Here is a 24,613-nt window from a genome sequence, read left to right as displayed (position 1 = left end):
GAAAAAACTACAACAGGAAACACATTGAATAGTGGCAGATGTTTATTATTCACTAGTAGGAAATTGTATCTTCACAAATCAGTAAACTGTTAGTCACTGTTTTTTTGGAATGCATGCTTTACACCTTAACGAAATGAGGAAGTGAATAACAAATCCAACCAATCATCCCAGTATCCTGAGGTGCCTGAGATACCTGAGCATAAGATTATATGGTTCAAGAGCCAAAGATTTATGGCAGTAAACATTGATACATTCCTCAGTATAATAAATGCACATTCTTTGGAAATGACAGGCAACATCCCCCATAGATACCACACCACTGCATCAAATGGCCTATGATCACAAATGATGTAATAGCACAAAAAGCATAAACATGACACAAGAGTCACTTGTGTATGCAGTAGCCTATATGTTTTTCTGTGGTTTCCATGTAACCCTGAGGACATAATAATATACTCAGTCCTTTGCCTTTTAAGATAAATCTAACTAATCTAACAATCAACAATCAAATCACAATGTGACAACAACACATCAATGGGGAGTCAAAATAGGTTGAGGTAAAACAGTTTTGCTCAAACACACATGGTTCAAAAACAACTTTAGCTGTGCCATACAGGATACCAATTTAGCTAATATAGTTATTGAGGTACAACAAAGCTTTGTTTACATTATATTCATTCAGTTTGGCACTTGCATTGCTTATTTCTACTAGTCCAGAACAGTGAAACAGTGTTATGATCTAAGCAATGACCTCTGCAGAAATGAGTAATATTACTTTTCATCAGTCCACAGTGGAGAATTTGAGAGATAGTAGAGGGTTGTGAAACAACTCTGATATCATTTAATCATCAGAGGGCTTACTAACCAGAGATGAGCAAAATACACGTGAGTTGTGTCTCTCTTTTTTAATGGGAAGGGTTTAGGTCATCAGTGGCAACCAGCATTCATTGACATTCATACCGCAACATTTTCTAAACCCGGCAAGTACAAATGTTCATTTAAAAAAAACTTGAATCTTATTATACACAGACGTCTATGCGCGCTATAGTCCCCCACATGACTGAATCAATGGCCATGTGCTTTCACCACATTTCTTTACATGACAAAATCCTGAGTTAAAACATGTATCACTTCCTTAAACGTGTACGACTTGGAAAATATTATATCCCATCACCCAATAACAATCTGGGAAATCTTTGATAGTCTGAAATACCATGTTTAGCCACGTATTGAGACGAGACAACCCCAATGTGTATAATACTACTAGCCCCAATCCCTTAATATGGTAACAATATTCTCATAAACTCCCCATCAACAACGATTATAGAGGGAAAAATACAATAATAGAGGAATATTATAGGCCTGTCATGACATATTATTATGTAGGGCAAAATAATACTTCAGCAGATGTGGTATTAGATATGTTGACTAAGTATATAATATAGTGTGTAATAACTCATATAGTCTCACATGTCAAAACATTTTAAGACTAGTTTTAAGAACACGCTATGAATTTGTTTTATTCTTCGTGATTAACTACCATTTGAAAGCATTTTGTGCGGATTAGAGAAAAAGAGAGTTTTACTGTTATGCCGAGACATTCAAATCTGGAACCAGAGGTCCTCTACCGTTTTCTTGTCATGCACTTTGATTTGGCACCAGAACACTCCCTTGTCTTTCACTGCACACATACAACTAATATAGACAAACATTGCACCCCAATCCCATCCCTCCCCAACCCTCCTCCATCGCCCCTTCCAAGCCTTCGAAAATAAATCGGAAGTATTCCCTGAGTTTTCAGATTTGTGATTCCTGAGGGACGAGCCTGAGTGGAGGTTATATATACGTTTCGTTCACCACCTACATGCAACAAGTATCTTGTAAATCAAAATATAAAAATATGGAACACATATTCATAAGATTAAACTGAATAGAATAGAATACAATAATGCATCTCCTACATGATTAGTGCAAGAGTGACATTTGCATTGGTTTTGGCATAGATAAAAAGAGAAGATTCACAACACTGGAACGCTAATTGTGTGTAGCAGTAAATCATACAAATTAATTATTAAAAGGGTCATTATAAACTTTGTCAGATATTTTTAGACAACAAAAGTCGTCTTATGTCAAGATGAATCCACATCCTATGCCATTGGTGGTGTAGATGCAGCTATATGCCTCAACTCCAAATGAATGGAAAAGATAAGCACTGCAATTCCATTTTGGATTATGGCATAGCTGGATACAAAACTAGCCTGGGACATGGATTTATCTCAACAGGAGACCCCTTTGAGGTATCTGACAAACTTAGATTTTAGGTGTTACGTCCCTTTAAACTCAAACAGCATTGAACACGATAAAGGCAGACACGAGTGGCTAAGATATCTGATGTCTAGTATGTGATGGAAAACCCACCACAGTTAACCTGGTCCTAGATCTGTTTTTGTTTGGCGTAACAATGACCATAGGAGTTGGCAAGACAGCACAAACAGAGCTGGGACCAGGCAATCACGGAGTGACCTTAACCTGAATATGAGGAGAAGCTGCAGCGCAATTTAGATGCAAATAAATAACAAGCACTATTTTAAAAAGGCTTCATAATAATTCTAAATATATATTAATTGGATGTTAGAGGTCTGTCTTTCAGCTTCTCCTGTAAAACGGGAGTAAAGGCTGATTGGCTTAGCTAGTTCTACATGCACCTCAATGCAGGGCTGGGTCGATATTCATTAGTGCACGCCGTAGCAGAAACGATTCGCAACAAACGAAAACAAGCGTTTCTTATTGGACAAATTCTGGTAGTCCCTCCCTGTTTCAGTCCGTTTTCTTCCGTTTGGTGCCTTGTGAATACGACTGTGGTGTTCCTGTATAGTCCTCACAAGCGGCTTTGGAGGCAATGTCTTAAATAGGTACCTAGTAATTGACGACACTGAATAAAAATGTGTTGCTCCTGCTTTTACTCGTGAAAAAATTTGTTCTCAAAGGGGTTCTTTGTGGTGGGAAAGGGTTCTACATGAAGCCTTTTTCACTCGAAGAACCCTTATGGTTCTAAGCAGCACCTTTTTTTCTAAGACAGTAGACAACGCCTGATGCTGCTGCTGCTTCGACTGTCAAGTATAAACAGGACAAGTATGATTATGTAGATTTATGAATCAACCTCAGTAATCCATTAAAATCTTGCATCTGATTTCTACATGATAAATTACTTATGTTGGATACATTTAACAGGTATTGGTGCGATTACTGGAGTCAGTGATTAAATTCCAAATACTGATGTATGTAGTCTAAGCAGAGGATGATCAAGTTGATTATAGAGATGTAAGATCTTAATTTAAGGCAGTTTGCTACGGCAGGAAAATAAATCTGCAGCAACAGGAAATGTGAATTATTATGTGGATTATAATTAATGGACATTTTATATAAGGGTTGATACATATTTCTTTAGGGCAAATCAAGTCTGACATTTTCAAGTGGAAATCACAAACTTTAGAAGCCTTGAATACACTACAAGTTGCATTTCCTGCTGTGCGGGAAAATTCTCAGAAACAAAAGAGTGATCAAATTAAGATCCTACATCTGTAGGGTTCTAGTGTATGGTTGTAATGTAGCAGCAGCAAATCAGACATGTAACAGAAATGACGCAACCACAACAACAACCGAAAGCTGGCCATAAATGCCATACTTTTTGGTTTGACATTAATTTGTCCCCAGGACATCTGGATGGTCACCTACAATATTGGTAGCCGCCAATACATTGCCTATAGCTATTACCCATTACCCCGTCCCGTTGGTTTGTATGTACCCGCCCATTACCACCCATGAGACTAATATTCATTTGCAGAGGTGTAGTGTCACAACTCTGTCTTTGTCGGATATAGTGGGGTGTAAACAATCAGGAAAGTCAAGAAGTTGTAAGGCAGCAAAAGTGTTGAGCTATCTACTTGACACTGTGATTTTAAGCTTCCTGGTGAGTTTAGTATAGTAGCGTGCTAGTGTGAGTGGTTTCTCATGATCTGCTCTGTGAAAAATAAACAACTTTCTATTCTATAAAGACATCAAAATAGTATGTGATGTGCCATAACTTATTACAAGTTTAAACCCCTCAATAGCGGTTCCATACATTTTTACAAATATTTCCTGAGTGCTATAATAATACAGCTGTATTTGTGAGTGTTACACCAAAAAAGATGAACTTCAGTAACATTCTTATTTCATGATCGTTTTGTTTACAAAAACCTGAGGTAGTTCCAAAAGCGTCTTATACAGTTGAAAGGAAACTTAGCGGTCATCTATCCAGTAAAGCTTCCCCTAGCTTCCTTCCTGCGTCTCCTCGTTCAATCGGAGCTCACGGGGGGCGGGGGCGAGTGGCCTTGTTCCTCCTCGTCCCCTTTCAAGGAGGAGGGCTTTCCCTGAGAACGTGGCGAGGACTGCTGTGCTTTGATTGGGCAGTTGGCGACCATGTGGGAAATGCTCTGGCAGAAATGGCACTTCTTGGGCTGAGGCGGCAACTTGCACTCCTTGGCATGGTGGTCCAGGCCTCCGCAGTTGTAGCACCTAAAAAACAAGACAAAGTGCGTGTTTGATATTGAAGACACTGCACAGAATCACTGATCTACAAATCCCCTCTCAAATAACTACTCGTTATCTGATGAAGATTAGCGATTCTGCACCTCAGCTCAAACTGATCCCCTGATAAATGTAGGACTGGGCCATATGTATCAAGCGTTGCAGAGTGGTGCTGATTTAGGATCAGCTTAGCCTTTATATCACAATGAATAGGATTGTATGGACAGTGAGGACCTGATCCTACAGATGTAGGATCTTAATTTGATCACCCAGTTGCAGGAGAACTTGTATTTGAGGTTTAAAAAGGCTTCTGAAGTTTGTCCTTTCCACTTAGTAATTTCAGACTTGATTTTCCCTGTAAAAAAATGTATCTCATCACCTACACAAATGTCCAGTAATTGTAATCCACAAAATAATTTACATTTCTTATTGCTGCAGGATTATTTTCCTGCTTTAGCAAACTGGCTCAAATTAAGATCCTACATTTGATAGGAGTGTTGGGCCAGTAACCGAAAAGTTGGTGGATCGAATCCCCGAGCCAACAAGGTAAAAATCGACCATTCTGCCTCTGAGCAAGGCAGTTAACCCCCAACAACAACTGCTCCCCGGGTACCGATGACGTGGATATCGATGGCAGCCCCCCGCACCTCTTTGATTCAGAAGGGTTGAGTTAAATGCGTTAGACACATTTCAGTAGAATGCATTCTGTTGTACAACAGTTGTACAACAATGCATTCAGTTGTACAGTCAGACCTTTCCCTACATATGGCCCCTGATCTCGTATTGAGTGAGATGCGCTGTCACCTGCAATCCACAAGAGGGCAGCATATGCCAGTTAGGCTAGTGCTGCAGCAGCAAACCAAGAAATCTGTCCAGTTCCATGCTATAGCCCATTTATTTATTTAATTTAATCTTTATTTAACTAGGCAAGTCAGTTTAGAACTAATTCTTATTTACAATGACGGCCTACCCCGGCCAAACCCTAACCCGGACGACGCTGTGCCAATTGTGAGCCAATCTATGGGACTCCCAATCACGTCCGTTTATGATACAGCCTGGAATCAAACCAGGGTTTGCAGTGACGCCTCTAGCACTGCCTATGACCATCCTTTTTATGAGAATAGGATGATTAAAAGTGGGTTAAAAAGTGCAAATTATCTTTGTTCTACCACATGTGCAAATGCAAATTGAATACAGGATGTACGCTATTTATAAAAGCATGTTTTCTCTGTATGTTTCAGTAGGCTATTTGTTACTTTGAATGGCCTCCCATCTACAAATTAACCACTCTTTTCATTCTTTATCCACAGTACTTTGCTGCAATGAGGTCTTTTTAGCTTCATCAATTATATTCCTTCTCCATAGAAAGTACACTGAGTATCACAGTCCATGCAGAAGGGTTAAGGTCAATGGTAGCCATAAGAGTAGCCTTCCTTTGATAGCTTCGGTTTAAACAGGACCTATAGAATAGCCACGCGTCCAGAGGCGGCTGACAGATGGGCAGTGGGAGTGGGGCTGTCACCGCTGCTATGCCACTGAGGCGCTATTGAAGACCTCCTTCCCCCAATGATGCAGATGAGGCTTGGTCAGGGGAGGCTCACTGGCCGTTGGGTTGGTGTCAAGGTGTACCAACACAGAAGCTCTGGCCTGGCCCAACTGTCTCAACATCGATCAGGGAGCACGAGCAGGAAAAGGGAAGTGGTCCTTTGTCTAAACAGCTGCAGCAATGATCTCCCAACTCTGACCTCCGCAGTCCTCTCTAACCCCCGCAACACCAACCCCCGACATTTTAGTCATACACGGTTGCCATGGTTACAGTGACCTCTAACCCCCTCCCGGGCTCCTACATCTGTTATCAATTAAATGGACAGGGTTTTTTCCCCTCCCTGCATCATATTTACCTACTAAAGGCGTCAGCATGCTTCAGTTCGGATGGCAACTAGCTGAAGTCGGCGTGGCGAACCGAACGCGTGTGATTGCACACTCCCTTGAAATACCTTCAAAGTCGCAATAGTACTGTTTGTCCATTTTGAGTCGCCGTAGCCAGTACACTTCCTCAAAATAGTCTGAATTAATCTAGGATAATGCAAGAAATCTGTCATTAATTTTGACGTTTTTGCAGAGGAGATCTTAGTCACGCAATTTTACATCTAACTAAGATGTTTGGTGCAGTAATTCTCAATAAAAAAAAATGTGCATGAAAACGAGTCGTCTCTCGTTGAATGACAACAAAGGCTTTACTGACGAACCCTTATTGTTGAGCAATCACCGACGATGGGGCGTAGACTTCGGCTACCGACTTCAGCTTGTCTCAAGAAAACATTTCGTATGGCCGAAAAAGCCCTTACCGAAGTCCAAAATGAACAAAAACATCACAAAATGTCATCATAATATATGCACAAACTTTTCCGAACTGTTTCAGCACGGAAAAATGTGGACACCTTAAGGTGGAATCAGAAAATAAATTGTGGCTGACTATGGCCATATTTGAAGAAATATGGAGAGTCCAGATAACACTGTTGAAACGAGTGCCAGGGCCCTCTGTTTCTAATCCCATGCTAACACCGCCACCTAATAAAGAATATTGAATATGCCATTGACGAAAATCATTGACAAAAATCGTTTAGAATCTTAGACCTATGTACTGACTAATCATCAAGAAATAGTATAAAACAGTTGATCTTATTCTCCATTGAAAATGTTGGAGTTGGCCACATATGAATCCTCTTATAAGGACCAGCATAGTCTTGGGAGAGTGAATCGTGCACCACAGGCCTCCCAGGACTCTTTGAGGCCGTAACAATCTCCATTCTCACCCTGACTACACTCTGGGCATAATCACAATTGACAGGAGGCCACATTGATACCCCTCTCTAACCCATCACAATATCCACAACGGACAAAGGACCCACAATGTTGGCCCTCTCACTTTTACTTTACTTTACGGTGAGAAAAAGTGAAGGGATTTGTGGATTTTAAAAGGAATGCATTATGCAAGTACAGTAGGGGGTATGGAACCTTTTTCATGCAAAAGGGTTCTTCGGGAACCTTCTCAATGGAAAAAAGGCTTCTAGAAGGGTTCTTTATGGATAAAATGGTTCTACCAAGAACCATTAAGAGTTATTTTAAAGGGACAAGCCCAAATAACTCTTAGTTTTGTAGATTGGTTATTATAACTAACATGAGTAATATTTCAACATCAAACACTTTTTTTTATAAATAAAAAACACCTAGAATGAAATATTTCATATTTTACTAGTTCTAAACTGTAATGACAGGATAATTATAATTCATCAACTGAATCATCAATCATCAGAAACATTCATGTTACCAGTTCAGGTTACCACCACAAAAACACATTTTGTGGAAGAGGTTTGGAAAAGGTTTTTCAAGAGAGAACAACTGGGTTTAAATCCACAAGGGACGTCCAGAATTAAACAGCTATTGATCCAGGTCACACGCCAAGCCTGCCTGTGTGACCCTAACCCCGGCCAGGGGTGGGGGTCAAGGAAAAGAAGAAGAGGACAGAACAGGATAAAACGGAAACACCATTTTGCATCATATCCAAAATGGATGCACTATTGCAGATGTGAGATCCAACCACAATAAAGAAAATACTTTGTCCCACCATCTTTTGAGTATGTTAGACCCCTACTATGAGACGATTAAGTACATTGCTGCTTATCTGATAAGGCATTTTCTGTCCATTTTCGTTTTGTGAACCACCTCTTTTTCACCTGACATCCGTGTTATATAGCTTTTTTGAATATTTGCAGGAATTACTTTCTGTTTCAGTGTATTAGTGTATACCTTGTCCCCATTCGATGTACAGAATGTGCCTACAAGGCAGGCACTCACCTATCTCCTTTGGAGTGCCGTTTCTGGACGCTCTTGCCTTTGGGTCTCTTCTCGCTGCCCACACAGTGTGTGCCCTCTGGCCCAGTGACTCTCTGGGACTCCAGGCCTTTGGCTGACTTCTTGAAGGTGAACTCGACCGCCTCGCCCTCCTTCAAGCTGCGGAAGCCCTCCATGTGCAGCTTACTCTGGAGGGGAGAGAAAGACAGTAGAAGGAAACATCAGAACACTATTAGAAGTTTCACCTTCATTCCTGTGCCCCTTTCCAAATTCATCTCAGAGTAGGAGTGCTGATCTAGGATCAGCTCCCGCTCTCCATATAATTCTAGTCATTATGATCTAAAAGGAAAAACGTATCCTTTAATAGCACTCCTAATTTGAGACTCTTGTGAATATGGCCCTGTAACCTTTTATAGGTCATATCAAACGTCACATTTTGAACATAGAGGGACTTTCCAAGGTGCATTTCAAACATATCTTGGAGGATTGTTTAGTCGTTACACATCCTTACGAACAGATCTTAAGTCTCGCTGCATGATATGCTCCAAATCAATGACGACGCAATCACAAAAACCTTGCAGCATCAGCTAACAAATCAACTAATAGTCGGCCAAGGGAGACGCTGAGGAGTGACCCTCTGTGAACACTATGCTATCTTCAAACTTTTCGAACAGAGATAGGCGCTATCTGGCATCTGTCCTAAGTCTCCTGACTGTTGATCATTCTGTCTAACCTCATAAATAAACAACAACTACAAAGCCTCTTATTGTCAGACGGACTATTTGTCCTCCCCTCCCTAGTCTGCATTGGTCTGTTGCCCAACACTGGCCACAGTGGCCTGTGAGTCTCTTGTGTTTGAGTGGTAAACCTGATGTGATAACCTTCACCCATCCCCCCCTGCCAAAGGACCGGCATTCCGCACTACAATGTCCCCTACCCCCCAACCTCTCTTCCCAACTACATCACAAAGAACCACTAACACACTAACCACCACTGCAGGATTCTTGCTGGGAGGGATAGGGTTGGGGGTGGGGTAGGGGGGGTTCAGGGAAACATTCCTCGGATGGTTGTTTGGCAGAGAGACACGCAGATAAGATGAGAATTAACACATCGTCACTCCAAATGATAGGTACCTGCATGCTTTGAGTTAATAATCGATTGATTGTTTTGCTCAAATGTGATACATTTAGCATGGAATCAATATAAACTCAAAGCCTGAACGCATTCAACAGCTCAAGAGTAGGGACACAATCAACACCATGATCCTTAGATTAACGCTAAAGACTATGCTAACATCAAACCAGGTTCGTGTTCATAGGGGCACACAACAGAAAACGTTTGAAACGTTATGAAGCGCGAAACTAAAATAGTCCCATCCTGTTTTATTGGTGCCAAATTAATACGACCCAGTACTTTAAGCTACAGTATCCTACAGACCCTTTTTTCGGATCCCATTCTGCTGCCTTCACCTCAGTTGACCCAGGTAGCGCTGTTCAGCAGAGAGAAGTTCAGCCATGAGATGCCTTGGAGCCTTGGAGGAGGGGAAAATGAGGGAGGGAGGGATGAAGAAATGGGGGGAGGAAAGGGGAGGCTATGAAAAAGGGGAATGGGCTGTGCATTAAGGGGTAATGCCAGAGGCAGCCTGGGTAAAACAAGAACCCTCCAAAAGAGCTTTTGGATTGGTGGTATGGTATATCTGCAACCAGGCAGCAGATATCATTGATTTTGATATGATTAGCAATGAAACCTGGTGTTTCCTATCAGAAGTTTCAACTAACCTTTGAGAACTAGAGGGTGATCAATATTTAGCTGCGAACAGAATTCCACAATTGTAGAGCCAAAAACCCAATTATTTCTCTCATGCTCAGGTCAGTGTCAGGACAAGACTGATGGCTATGCCACCTCATGTAGGTATTTCCTAGGCACCAAGTGCCATTTGTCTGATTTCATGGACCCATTTTAGGAGAGGAAAGACATCAGCCATGCTCACCACAGAGGATTTCCTCTCCAGAACTGTCAATGGCTACCATTGTCAGGCTGGGACGATCTTATATTATTTGAGGCCCCACCTCTTTAAGGAATACCTAGGATAGGATAAAGTAATCCTTCTAACACCCCCCCACCCCCCCCTTAAAAGAGTTAGATGCACTATTGTAGTGGTTGTTCCACTGGATATCATAAGGTGAATGCACCAATTTGTAAGTCGCTCTGGATAAGAGCGTCTGCTAAATGACTTAAATGTAATGTAATGAGGCAATCTTAAGGATATATGTAAAAGACTAGGGGGTGGAGTCCCAGAGCCAGATTGAGCCTCGTCCTTGACTAAAAAGCAAGCTCAATCAATTGAAAATGCATTTTAGTCCAGGACTAGGAATATTCTGTGAATGGGAAACTGCCACTATCTGATTTATCCTTCTTTGACAGCCTTCTCTGCATATTGCTTCAAATATCAACAACAACGTGTGTGTAACTGTGCAGTTGCTTTGAGGTGGAAGGTTTAAACAGTTACAATTAGGCTAGCTTGAAAATAAAAGCATCACAAAATTTGGTGCCATAGATCGTATTTTAACCAGGACACTAATTCAAATACAAGCCACATGGCCTACAAAGAACTGCATCTATTGTGTCATGAAAAATAGCAATGCAATAGCATCTGTAAGGAGGAAAATTACAGTAAAGTGAACCGTTCCTTCATACTTTAATGGTCACTGATGAGCATCTGCTGTGAAGTTACAAGCAGATCTGGGACACACGATGGGTCATCCATAACTCCATTTGGGTGACAGAAGTGGCCCCTTGAAAAGCTGCTCCATTGTGCATTGGCCCCAGTGACTGTTAACCCACTTCCCCTCACACGTGTGACCTCCCCTGCTCCACAGGAGTGGGTAGGTTCATCCATACACACCCCCAACACAGAGAACATACCATGTGGAAAGAGGAAGGAGACTCCTAGTATGGCCTTAAACCCTACCAACCTGGTGAAGTGCATTGGAGGGCGATATGAAGCTCTACTGTAGGCTATGTCCATACTAGCTTGAATAAAACAGAGTGGGGTAGATGAATGAAGACATACGATGAGAGAGAGAAAGAGGACAATGGGAAGGGATTGCTGCTAGGACAAAGAGGGGCTGAGGGGCTCGGTCACAGCCGAGAGGAGCATGCTTCATTGGGATTCGTGGTCCTATTGTTCACCTGCACACAAAGGCCAGCAGGCCCCGGGAGTTCATGTTCTCTACCTGACACGCAGCGACTCATTTCAGGACCAAAGCCCCATTGCCATAATACACCGTAGCCATAACTTCATTTGGACACACATGATCTCGCCTTCCTAACAATGGCTAGCAGGGTTGGGGTCACTACCATTTCAATTGAAAAGGTAAACTGTAATTCCAATTCCGAATTTTTCAAGGTTTGAGTTTGCTTCCTGAATTCAAATGAAATGTAATTGACCTGAACCCTGATGGCTAGGGGAGGAAATCAGCGGAGAAGTCACTACTTAAGATGTCAAAGGACAGGGTTCAGGAGGACATTGTCCCAGTTACATCGTTAACAGATATTGTTCACTTATTCAAACATATGCTTTAAAAGGCTTGGAATCTAGAGTGGCAGCACTAGAAGAGAGATGTCCGCATTCTGGGAAGAATTAAATAAGTATTTAGTCATACAAATTACTTATTGAGAAATAGATTTATATTAAAGGAAGGTTTTCAGGAACAACGCATTCATTTGGAGCGTGATGGTAGTCCTGGCCATTTCAACAGATTAAAAGTTCAAATAGTTGAAATAAATGGTCTAAAAGGCAGTGGTTCTGAAAAGAAGGAAAGAGTTATAATCACATATAATGGCTCAGATACACCAATACTGTTGGAGTACTTCACACTTCTGAACGTAATTTGCGAAGCGAGCGTGCACTGATTTTTGTAGAATCGGATTTAAAATGTTGTCAGTCAGAGGTCTACAGCTGGTGGTTATTCACATACATATTCAGACCGTTTGCTATGAGACTCGAAATTTAGCTCAGGTGCATCCTGTTTCCATTAATCATCCCTGAGATGTTTCTATAACTTGATTGGAGTCCACCTGTGGTAAATTCAATTGACTGGACATTATTTGGAAAGGCACACACCTGTCTATTTTTATTTTTTAAATATTACCTTTATTTAACTAGGCAAGTCAGTTAAGAACAAATTCTTATTTTCAATGACGGCCTAGGAACAGTGGGTTAACCTCCTTGTTCAGGGGCAGAATGTCACGTTCCTGGCCTTATTTTTCCTTTGTTTAACTTTGTTTAGTTGGTCAGGACGTGAGCTGGGTGGGCAGTCTATGTTTTGTGTTTCTATGTTGGGGTTAATGTGTTGCCTGATATGGTTCTCAATTAGAGGCAGGTGTTTGACGTTTCCTCTGATTGAGAACCATATTAAGGTAGGGTGTTCTCACTGTTTGTTTGTGGGTGGTTGTCTTCCGTGTCTGTATGTCTACCACACGGGACTGTTTCGTTTGTCGTTCGTGTATGTAGTCTGTTCCTGTTCGTGCGTTCTTCGTGGTTTGTAAAGTTCTCAAGTCAGGTCTGTCTACATCGTTTATTTGTTTTGTAGTTTGTTAAAGTGTTTTCGTGTTTCGTTCTATCATTTAAATAAATCATTATGTCAAACTATCACGCTGCGCTTTGGTCCAATCCCTACTCCTCCTCTTCAGACGAAGAGGAGGAGAACGACCGTTACACAGAACAACAGATTTCTCCCTTGTCAGCTCTGGGATTCGATCTTGCAACCTTTTGGTTACTAGGGCTCTAACCACTAGGCTACCTGCCGCCCCACTAAATAAGGTCCCACAGTTGACAGTGCATGTTAGAGCAAAAACCAAGCCATTCGGTCGAAGGAATAGTCCGTAGAGCTCCGAGAGAGGATTGTGTTATGGCACAGATCTGGGGAAGGGTACCAAAAAATGTCTGCAGCATTGAAAGTCCCCAAGAACACATTGGCCTCCGTCATTCTTAAATGGAAGAAGTTTGGAACCACCGAGACTCTTCCTAGAGCTGGCCGCCCGGCCAAACTGAGCAATTGGGGGAGAAGAGTCTTGGTCGGGGAGGTGACCAAGAACCCGATGGTCCCTCTGACAGAGCTCAACAGTTCCTCTGTGGAGATTGGAGAATTTGGACAACCATCTCTGCAGCACTCCACCAATCAGGCCTTTATGGTAGAGTGGCCAGAGGGAAGCCACTCTTCAATAAAAGGCACATAATAGCCCACTTGGGAGCTGGCCAAAAGGCACCTAAAGACTCTCAGACCGTCAGGAATATGATTCTCTGGTCTGATAAAACCAAGCCTGAATGCCAAGAGTCACGTCTGGAGGAAACCTAGCACCATCCCTACGGTGAAGCATGGTGGTGGCAGCATCATGCTGTGGGGATGTTTTTCAGCCGCAGGGACTGGGAGACTAGTCAGGGTCGAGGGAAAGATGAACGGGGCAAGGTACAGAGAGATCCTTGATGAAAACATGCTCCAAAGCGCTCAGGACCTCAGAGTGGGGCAACGGTTAACCTTCCAACAGGACAGCGACCCTAAGCACACAGCCAAGACAACACATGGGTGGCTTTGGGACACGTCTCTGAATGTCCTTGAGTGGCCCAGCCAGACCCCGGATCTGAACCCGAATGAAAATCTCAGAAGAGACCGGAAAATAGCTGTGCAGCGACGCTCCCCATCCAACCTGACAGAGCTTTAGAGGATCTGCAGAGAAGAATGGGAGAAACTCCCCAAATACAGGTGTGCCAAGCTTGTAACGTCACACCCAAGAAGACTCAAGGCTGTAATCGCTCCGAAAGGTGCTTCAACAAAATACTGAGTAAAGGGTCTGAATACTTATGCAAATGTTATATTTCAGTTTCTTATGCAATACATTTTCTAAATTTTCTTAAATGCTGTTTTTGCTTTGTCATTATGGGGTATTGTGTGCAGATTGATGGGGGGGAAAGCAATTTAATCAATTTTAGAATAAGGCTGTAACGTAAACAAATTTGGAAAATGTCAAGGGGTCTGAATACTTTCCGAATGCACTGTAGAACCACAGTATGTAGAGAACGGCGCAAACGGACCTCCTTCGGCTTCGTTTGGGTAGACTGTGTAGACCCCTCTAAGGAACATTTATTCCTGGCTATCTTAACAGATCAAATGAACACTTGCCTAGTTAAATAAAGGTTAAATAAAATAAATAAATAACAGATTAGTTAAAAAAGCTTATTTCGCTCAAATTTTGTTCACAAAATTGCTTAAATCCCTGTTAGTGAGCATTTTTCCTTTTGCCAAGATAATCCATCCACCTGACAGGTGTGGCATATCAAGAAGCAGATTAAACAGCATGATCATTACACAGGTGCACCTTGTGTGGGGACAATAAAAGGCCACTCTAAAAGCAGCCTCTAATGTCAATTTAGAGAATCTGCCAGTACGTCCAACCTGTCTTCACAACCACAGACCAGGTGTAACCACGCCAGCCCAAGACCTCCACATCCGGCTTCTTCACCTGCGGGATCGTCTGAGACCAGCCACCCGGACAGTTGGTGAAACTGTGTGTTTGCACAACTGAAAAATTTCTGCACAAACTGTCAGAAATCATCTCAGTGAAGCTCATCTGCATGCTAGTTGTCCTCACCAGGGTCTTGACCTGACTGCAGGTTGGCATCGTAACCGACTCCAGTGGGCAAATGCTCACCTTCCATGGCCACTGGCACACTGGAGAAGTGCACTCTTCACGGATGAATGTCGGTTTCAACAGTACCGGGCAGAAGGCAGACAGCGTGTGTGGCGTCGTGTGGGCAAGCGGTTTGCTGATGTCAGCGTTGTGAACAGAGTGCCCCATGGTGACTTTGGGGTTATGGTACACCTCAAATCTCCCTCCCTCCTTCACCATTAACATAGACTTGGCAGAGAGGAGACAGCAGCACGGAGGCTTTATTAATCACTTAGATTTCAGGAATCTGAAGTGAATGAGCAGCTATAGTGGACTTCTCAAAATGAGATGCTAAGCCGTTATCTTCTCAGCTAGTAGTGGAAGGGTCTCACTCACATGGAAACTAGGAGGGAAAAGGGTGCCTCCCCTTCACTATTGGTCAGGGTGGGTTAACCTGGGTAGTTTCTCAATTCACTCATGGGACCTGGACACCATGAGGATGAAAAGACACTGGTCGTGTTCGAGAGCTTCAAATTCGTGATGCGTAGTGGGTCAATTGCATCTGACTGATCTACAAATAATGAGTAGTTATCATTGATGCAAAGTGATTTGTTGATTAGTCAGTCGGCAATTTCCTGCAATGTCGAACAAGCCCATTGCCTCATAGGTAGGCCAGTGGTCTTCACTTGGAATAAATTACCATGCAATGAACGTTCAAGTGTCAAGACAAAAACACAGTTAAAAGGAAAAATCTGTGTTTTGGATGGCTCCTCACCTTAAAACTAGCCTATTTGCCAAAAGAAATTGTAAAAACACATCAAACTCCAGATAACTTCAGCCATCACTAGCAAAACATCAACGTAAGTGAATGAGGCATGCATTACCTGTGTACAAAAGTGACTAAGTCACTTTTAAAGCTGCACTATGCAGAAATAGCGCAGCCAATTGCTGATTGCTAAAATTCGAATAGTTCGCCTAATTTCAGTTTATGTGACAAAACAAACACGTACAGTGCATTCGGAAAGTATTCAGACCACTTGACTTTTTCCACATTTTGTTACGTTACAGCCTTATTCTAAAATGGACTAGATTATTCTCCCCCTCATCAATCATCAAATCAAATGTATTTATATAGCCCTTCGTACATCAGCTAATATCTCGAAGTGCTGTACAGAAACCCAGCCTAAAACCCCAAACAGCAAGCAATGCAGGTGTAGAAGCACGGTGGCTAGGAAAAACTCCCTAGAAAGGCCAAAACCTAGGAAGAAACCTAGAGAGGAACCAGGCTATGAGGGGTGGCCAGTCCTCTTCTGGCTGTGCCGGGTGGAGATTATAACAGAACATGGCCAAGATGTTCAAATGTTCATAAATGACCAGTATGGTCAAATAATAATAATCACAGTAGTTATCGAGGGTGTAGCAAGTCAGCACCTCAGGAGTAAATGTCAGTTGGCTTTTCATAGCCGATCATTCGACACACAATACTCCATTTAAATATTTTAGCAAATTTATTGAAAATAAAAACTGAAATATCACATTTACATAAGTATTCAGACCCTTTACTCAGTACTTTGTTGAAGCACCTTTGGCAGCGATTACAGCCTCGAGTCGTCTTGGGTACGACGCTTTAAGCTTGGCACACCTGTATTTGGGGAGTTTCTCCCTTTCTTCTCTGCAGATCCTCTCAAGCTCTGTCAGGTTGGATGGGGAGCGTCGCTGCACAGATATTTTCAGGTCTCTGCAGAGATTTTTGCTCGGGTTCAAGTCCAGGCTCTGGACATTCAGAAACTTGTCCCAAAGGCAAATCCTGCATTGTCTTGGCTGTGTGCTTAGGGTCGTTGTACTGTTGGAAGGTGAACCTTCGCCCCAGCCTGAAGTCCTGAGAGCTCAGGAGCAGGTTTTCATCTTTCCCTCGATCCTGTCTCCCAGTCCCTGCGGCTAAAACACATCCCCAAAGCATGATGCTGCCAGCCATTCTTCACCGTAGGGATTGTGCCAGGTTTCCTCCAGATGTGACACTTGGCATTCAGGCCAAAGAGTTCAATCTTTCATCAGACCACAGAATCTTGTTTCTCCTGGTCTGAGAGTCCTTTAGGTGCCCTTTGGCAAACTCCAAGCGGGCTGTCATGTGCCTTTTACTGAGGAGTGGCTTCAGTCTGGCCACTCTACCATACAGGCCTGATTGGTGGAATGCTGCAGAGATGGGTGTCCTTCTGGAAGGTTCTCCCATCTGCACAGAGGAACTCTGGAGCTCTGTCAGAGTGACCCTCTGGTTCTTGGTCATCTCCCTGACCAAGGCCCTTCTCCCTTGATTGCTCAGTTTGGCCGGGCGGCCAGCTCTAGGAAGAGTTGGTGGTTCCAAACTTCTTCCATTTAAGAATGATGAAGGCCACTGTATTCTTGGGGACCTTCAATGCTGCAGACATTTTTTGTTACCCTTCACCGGATCTTTGTCTCAACACAATCCTGTCTCGGAGCTCTACGTACAATTCCTTCGAATTCATGGCATTGGTTTTTGCTCTGACATGCACTGTCAACTGTGGGACCTTATATAGACAGGTGTGTGCCTTTCCAAATCATGTCCAATCAATTGAATTTACCACAGGTGGACTCCAATCAAGTTGTAGAAACATCTCAAGGATGATCATGGAAAACAGGATGCACCTGAGCTCAATTTCAAGTCTCATAGGGTCTGAATACTTATGTAAATATAGTATTTATGTTTTTTTTAAAAAATCTTTTAATACATTTGCACAAATAAAAAAACAAAAACATTAATACATTTGCAAAACAAATGCGATTTTTTTATTTTAGAAATTAACAAACATTTCTAAAAAACTGTTTTTGCTTTGTCATTATTGGGTATTGTGTGTAGATTGATTAGGAAATGTGTTTATTTAATCCATTTTAGAATAAGGCTGTCACGTAACAAAATGTGGAAAAAGTCAAGGGGTGTGAATACTTACCGAGTGCACTGTATAGTGTAGAGAATTATTGTACCATCTAAACCGCTGTGAAATGTATTTTCCATAACCCAAAATATTGTATTTTCAGCTGTTTGAAGCTGAAAGTAAACAATGCAAAAACAAAACGTAAGAATGGGAAGCATAGAAATTGCGCACATAGAACTGTTCTACCGCTTCTTAGACTTGCTTTTAATGAGAATGACAGATCTTTAACTCACATTTCTATGTGAATTTGGTCAGGTTAAACGTTGAGCCAGGCCCACCCAATCAGATCGAGCAAATATCTCTACTTGGCAGTGTTCCAAACTGACATCATTTGTATTTTTACCTATACATGCAAACACCATCAGATATAATTCATAGCAAGCAATGCACTAGAATGACATACAGATGAACTGGAATGACATTCACTACCATAGGATTGGTGGACAAAAATAACTAACTGAAAGCCACATACCCAATAAGCCACAAGTATGAACGCAATGAGGCATATGTCACTGTGCTTCTATTGCTATATGCACTATGCCACTGCCTTCTTCGTTTGATCATTTAGCAAACAAGGCAGCCCATCATACAGTGCCTTTATCAGCCAATAGGATCCCAAGTGGCGCAGCGGTCTAAGGCACTGCATCTCAGTGCTAGAGGCGTCACTGTGGGGGGAATGCCCACATGCAGGAACGGCCCGAATTGCTGGCTGCAGTTGCACACTATTGGAAATTGTTTACACCCTTGATAAAGATGAACAATAATGACTGTATAAAATAAATAATTCAAATACTGAGCTATATTGTATGTACACGCATTTAAAAAATATAGATATATTATTTCATACTAATACAATTGTCAAAATTACTCTTGAATGAATTGTGAATAATGATGAGTGAGCAAGTTACAGAGGGTCAAAGATCATAACCCCAAGACATGATAACCTCTCACTATTACCAATAACAGGGGAGGTTAGAATGTCTTGGGGGTATGATCTTTGATCCTCTGAAACACAACCAAAATGAACTGCAAATGCATCCAACAAGTTTGTAAAGTCACAAGCTTGATGTAGTTATTGAGTGCTAGAGACATGGGACCAAATATTAATATTTTGACTACATTATTTATAAGAATCTCTAGGGGTGTCAATTATTTTGACCCCCCAAAATATCACTTGTTAAACTAAACTTTTATTTAACTAGGCAAGTCAAATTCTTATTTACAATGAAGGCCTACACCTGCCAAACCCAGACGACGCTGGGCCAATTGTGAGCAGCCCTATGGTACTCCCAATCATGGCTGGTTGTGATACAGCCTGGATTTGAACCAGGGTTTCTGTAGTGATGTCTCTAGCACTGAGATGCAGTGCCTTAAACCACTGGGCCACTCAGCTTCATTCTTTCCTTGTTTTTCCTCAGCATGCTTAGCTAGAAAACGGGGAGAAATCGTTGCAAAACTGATCGATATGTTACGATGTGATTTATCAAATCACCCAAACCAATTTGATCAATAACCAATAATATGTATTTCTCTGAGCAATTGTATTAGTATAAAATAATATAATTTATATTTTCTTTATTGCATACAATATAGCCTAGTATTTGAATGATTTATTTTATTCAGCCATTATTGCTCATCTTTATCAAGGATGTCCATGATTTTGGACCCCACTGTACATGACCACGAGGTCACATGGTAAGCCAGCAACGCGTGTTCGTTTGAGATAGAAAACTGCCTGAATATGTTATTCTGTGTCAATGTATAGTGGGCCACCATTCACCACATATTTGGTTTGAGAATTAGACGGTAAGGCAGTTCATTTTAAAACCAAGGCGCCCCTCTTACCTGATGGACGAACACATCGACCGGAGACTCGAGCGGGACCCCCTCTCGGTTGGTCATGGACAAAAACCCAAAGCCCATGCGCACGTTGAACCATTTACATACGCCGACACCGTGGAAAGATTCCGAGTCCTCCTCGGTACTTGGTCCTTCATCCTCTTCGGTCTTGCAGACTCCTGTAATTTAGAACAATATGTTAAACAATGTTCGTTTTACTATTTACCAGAACACTAAGAAAGGAGTGGACGCGTACGTAAAATTGCCATTCAGCTTTGTTCTGTCCTTGTTTTTCCTCACGCATTCATAACCATTAGGTAGAAAACGAGGAGAAATCGTTGCAAAACCGATCGATATGTTACGATTTGATCAATAACCAATCATATCCACAGGTCTAAATATAGACCTATCTACAAATCATTTCAATACATAAACAACAATATTGTAAGTGTCCCTAATAACAATAAACTAGAATTCTATCTATGGATAGAATTATTTGTTATTCTCCCATCTTATATTTCAATCTTTCACACGTAGGACCTATATATTTCACACTCATAGTGAGTATATATTAAGTGTACTAGTATGTGAGGAAACAACACAGGCCGACACGAAACGAACGACGAAACCTAGTATATCTCTAAATGGCTGGCCAACGTTGAACTGAATTATATGTGCCTCTCGTTAGCTGCGTTTGTGCGACAGAAAAAAAGTTACGTCGTGAAAATAAAACCAATTCATTTGCATTTACAAGACTACATTTGAAAATTCGTGTACAAAAATTACATTTACATTTATAAAGTGCCTACTTTGTCAACAACACGATAACTTAAGTCGGGTTAGCCTATTGCGAACAAAATAAAGCATGTTTTGGTATTGACTAGACAATTTAAAAAGGAAAATAGTTCCATACTGTACACAATTTTAAATTCGTAAGCTGGTATTCATTCTGTATCTCTTTAGAGACAGAGCCTACAATAAACACAATATATCGTCAGATTTTTACTCAACCTGGGAATTCCTGGTTAGAAACAGAACCCATCTTGCCAATTCACGCCTTGAGTCAAAGGAAGAACCCAAGTTAATGTTGGCTATCCTTTTCCCCTTTCGAGCAGCGTAATGCCCACGGTTTCCCACTTTCATGCCAAATGCGCTGAAAAGCAAAAGCTTAACTTCGGTGGGAAAGTGGGAGGGCGAAATAAACAAAAGGGTCTGGCAACTTATCGCCCCAAACAATGAGGGGTGGGAGTCACAAGGAAGAATTTGTAGAATAATTACCCAAGATCTAAAAGACAATGCAAGGTAACCCAGCCCCCTAAACCTCTTCATCTATGGCCAACAGAGACTCCTTGGCTCTATAGCGTCAAACCAAATAACCAATCAAAGTGTTTTAGTCCAAATTGTTGGCCTACCTTCTGCCATTTTCGGTCCCGCTTGTCTTTAGTCTATATCAGTCCCTGTCCCCCCTGTGTTTTTGCCTGGACGTCTCGGGCCCCGCTCCGCGTTGGATCACGTCTTTATTCCTCCTCTGGTCAGGATTCACTCTTGGTCAATATAGAAAGGACCAGGGAGCATCTTCTTCCTACCACCAACCAACCCCAACCCTCTCGGCCATGTCCACGTGATTCCCAATTAGCCTACATGATTAATTGCACGTTCTTGATGTTGGAGGGCCCCACATATGTCGAGTGACCAATCACAATTCAGAGAGACCACCGCACAGTTGCTTATGCAGAGAGACCACCGCACACCACACCACTGCTTATCACGGCGCTAGCTCTGAGCCCCCACCCCCTTCATCTCTCTCTGTCCTGAGTGCGTATTTAGTGGCCATCGACCCCACACAGCCTAATAAAATACAACGCAAATGGTCAGTGGCAACTGCAAACCCACCAGACAACATTACACCCGAACATGGTCCATATATGGGAGATGTTGAATTTGAAATGTATAAATCAAATGTGTGCGTAATTTATGTTTAATAAATATCCCTTAAATAATAGAGGATATAATAGGCTATTGAAAACAACTCCATGTTATAACTAGGTCTACTTTTATTTCGAAATTGGGTGACGAGATTAGGTGTAACGTGATTGGGTTAATGTTGAATACTCGATGTGTTCCATCGCAATCCAACCGCCTGTCCAACATCACTACTTTGGACGGCTCTGACTTAGAATATGTGGACACCTACAAATACCTAGGTGTCTGGTTAGACTGTAAACTCTCCTTCCAGACTCACATCAAACATCTCCAATCCAAAGTCAAATCTAGAATTGGCTTCCTATTCCGCAACAAAGCATCCTTTACTCATGCTGCCAAACATACCCTTGTAAAACTGACCATCCTACCAATCCTCGACTTCGGTGATGTCATTTACAAAATAGCCTCCAAAACCCTACTCAATAAATTGGATGCAGTCTATCACAGTGCCATCCGTTTTGTCACCAAAGCCCCATATACTACCCACCACTGCGACCTGTACACTCTCGTTGGCTGGCCTTCGCTTCATACTCGTCGCCAAACCCACTGGTTCCAGGTCATCTACAAGACCCTGCTAGGTAAAGTCCCCCCTTATCTCAGCTCGCTGGTCACCATAGCAGCACCTACCTGTAGCACGCGCTCCAGCAGGTATATCTCTCTAGTCACCCCCAAAACCAATTCTTCCTTTGGACGCCTCTCCTTCCAGTTCTCTGCTGCCAATGACTGGAACGAACTACAAAAATCTCTGAAACTGGAAACACCTATCTCCCTCACTAGCTTTAAGCACCAGCTGTCAGAGCAGCTCATAGATTACTGCACCTGTATATAACCCATCTACAATTTAGCCCAAACAACTACCTCTTTACCTACTGTATTTATTTATTAATTTATTTTGCTCCTTTGCACCCCTTTATTTCTGTCTCTACTTTGCACTTTCTTCCACTGCAAACCAACCATTCCATTGTTTTTTTAGTTTTTATTTTACGTGCTGTGTTGTACTCACTTCGCCTCCATGGCCTTTTATATTTTTATTTATTTATACATATATTTGTTTGCCTTCACCTCCCTTATCTCACCTCACTTGCTCACATTGTATATAGACTTATCTTTATTTTTTTTTATTTTTTTTCACTGTATTATTGACTATATGTTGTTTTACTCCATGTGTAACTATGTGTTGTTGTATGTGTCGAACTGCTTTGCTTTATCTTGGCCAGGTCGCAATTGTAAATGAGAACGTGTTCTCAATTTGCCTACCTGGTTAAATAAAGGTTAAATAAATAAATAAATAAAAAAATCAGTCATTTTCCTGCTGTCGTAATGTTGCTGACGGTTGCAAAAAAGTTGGTTTGGAGAGGTAAGTAAACCAGTTGTGGTTCACTTGAGGTGACTCATGGGAGGGGGATGGGACTGGATGGCCACTTTGGCCACGAAGAGGTTTGGATCGGTCATCATCAAACCACTGCATTTTGATGTAGCCAGTGGATTTTGACTCAATTAATAGCCAAATCTCCAGCAGGAAGTCCGAAGAGTAGCCTAAAGAAATAAAACCGCAACGACTCAAACGAAACAATTGTCTTTAGCGTACACCTCTTCTGGAATTGTGGCACGAAAAGACAGGCCTATCTGGTCAAACGAATTCCCAGATCGATGATGACTGATCACATAATGTTAAGTTGTTGTTGACTGTTATCCTTGTAGAATGATTAATGAAGCAAAAATAAAACAAATAACTTCTCCTATTTAATGCTCTCATTGACCTTTCTCTGAGGTGGTATAAGCCTAGTAGTTATATAATAATACAACATTTGATGGTTAAAATATAGTAAAAATATAATAATACAATATAATTATTTGTATTATTATTGTATTTATTATATATCTGCACATTATTTAATTAATATACCAATGATATTAACGAACATGTCATAAGACTTTATTATAATGACTACGTTATGCTGTTAAGCCCTGCAGTGTTAATTAGCTAACTTTTTTACAATCCTGTCAAACATAATAATGACAGGGAAACGTGTTTCAGGAAGAGATAAACCATTTTAGCTTCCACATTTGGTTGTGTTAGATATCCTTATCACCACGACCCTCTGTGGGTATTTGAAACAACGTGTTCGAAAAGATAACCAAGACAAGTGATTTAAACGAAGGAGAGAGGTTGAGGTTGACAGAATTCAATAAACTTTGTAATTATATTCTTGATTACTGGACCTAAGAGAGTTTTCTTATCTAGGCCAATGGTTTGTGTATTCCCTTACCGAAAGACTGGAATTAGGAACCAAAACCAATGCGTGGATGACACAGACAGGGGCGCCATACTAATAAAACTAACGGTTTCTTTTTCTTTTCTTGTTTTTGGCAAAAAGTAAACATCCAGAGAGCCTCTTGGAGATGGATGGGAGTCTCTCCTGTCTGAGGCAACACTGATTGCTATGCAAATGCGGGTTGCACCTCAATTTAGCAAGGAACACAGCCGCCAGAGGAAAAGGAAGAGATTCCACGATGAGACCTCTCAAGAGGAGATAGCTCAGGACAGTGTAGCTACGGTGTTTCGAAACACAGTGTTTTTTACTGCTATGGACAACATCCTATTGCAGTGGTGTGGACACTAAGTTCCACACCACTGCAAAAATTGTAGGATCATTTTCTGCTGTTTTGAAAGTTGGGCAGATTAGTGAGGATAAAGTCCCTTCTGTGTGCCAACCACTGGTCATGAAGCATTCCAGAGATCTTAC

General features: G+C 41.7%; 1 protein-coding gene across 2 annotated transcripts; it reads right to left on the bottom strand.

The window, feature by feature from the left end:
• Positions 1-24: 24 nt before the first annotated feature.
• LOC139564119 (protein lin-28 homolog A-like) lies at positions 25-21,602 on the bottom strand. 2 transcript variants are annotated; one of them, XM_071383328.1, is made up of 4 exons: positions 21,296-21,602; positions 19,890-20,062; positions 8,428-8,612; positions 25-4,557 (listed from the first exon to the last, which is right to left on the bottom strand). In XM_071383328.1, exons 1-4 carry the CDS (start codon positions 21,303-21,305, stop codon positions 4,338-4,340), a joined length of 588 nt encoding a protein of 195 aa, XP_071239429.1. In that variant the 5' UTR covers positions 21,306-21,602; the 3' UTR covers positions 25-4,337. The 2 variants fall into 2 exon arrangements, with proteins under 2 accessions (XP_071239429.1, XP_071239428.1); XM_071383327.1 differs by lacking the exon at positions 21,296-21,602 and adding an exon at positions 20,895-21,106.
• Positions 21,603-24,613: the final 3,011 nt, after the last annotated feature.

This window comes from Salvelinus alpinus, chromosome 35 (genome assembly GCF_045679555.1).
Source record: "Salvelinus alpinus chromosome 35, SLU_Salpinus.1, whole genome shotgun sequence".
In the NCBI taxonomy this organism is placed as follows: domain Eukaryota; kingdom Metazoa; phylum Chordata; class Actinopteri; order Salmoniformes; family Salmonidae; genus Salvelinus; species Salvelinus alpinus.
This window is presented reverse-complemented; position numbering and strand designations above follow the sequence as displayed.

What these genes read in the sequence shown, in the direction of transcription:
- LOC139564119 (XM_071383327.1), bottom strand. Translation starts at nt 20,925, where the DNA reads ATGGGTTCTGTTTCTAACCAGGAATTCCCAG. An exon ending in TTCTAACCAGGAATTCCCAG is followed by an intron (nt 20,063 to 20,894) that starts GTTGAGTAAAAA and finishes TCTAAATTACAG; the next exon opens with GAGTCTGCAAGACCGAAGAG. An exon ending in CGGCACTCCAAAGGAGATAG is followed by an intron (nt 4,558 to 8,427) that starts GTGAGTGCCTGC and finishes CTTGTTTTTTAG; the next exon opens with GTGCTACAACTGCGGAGGCC.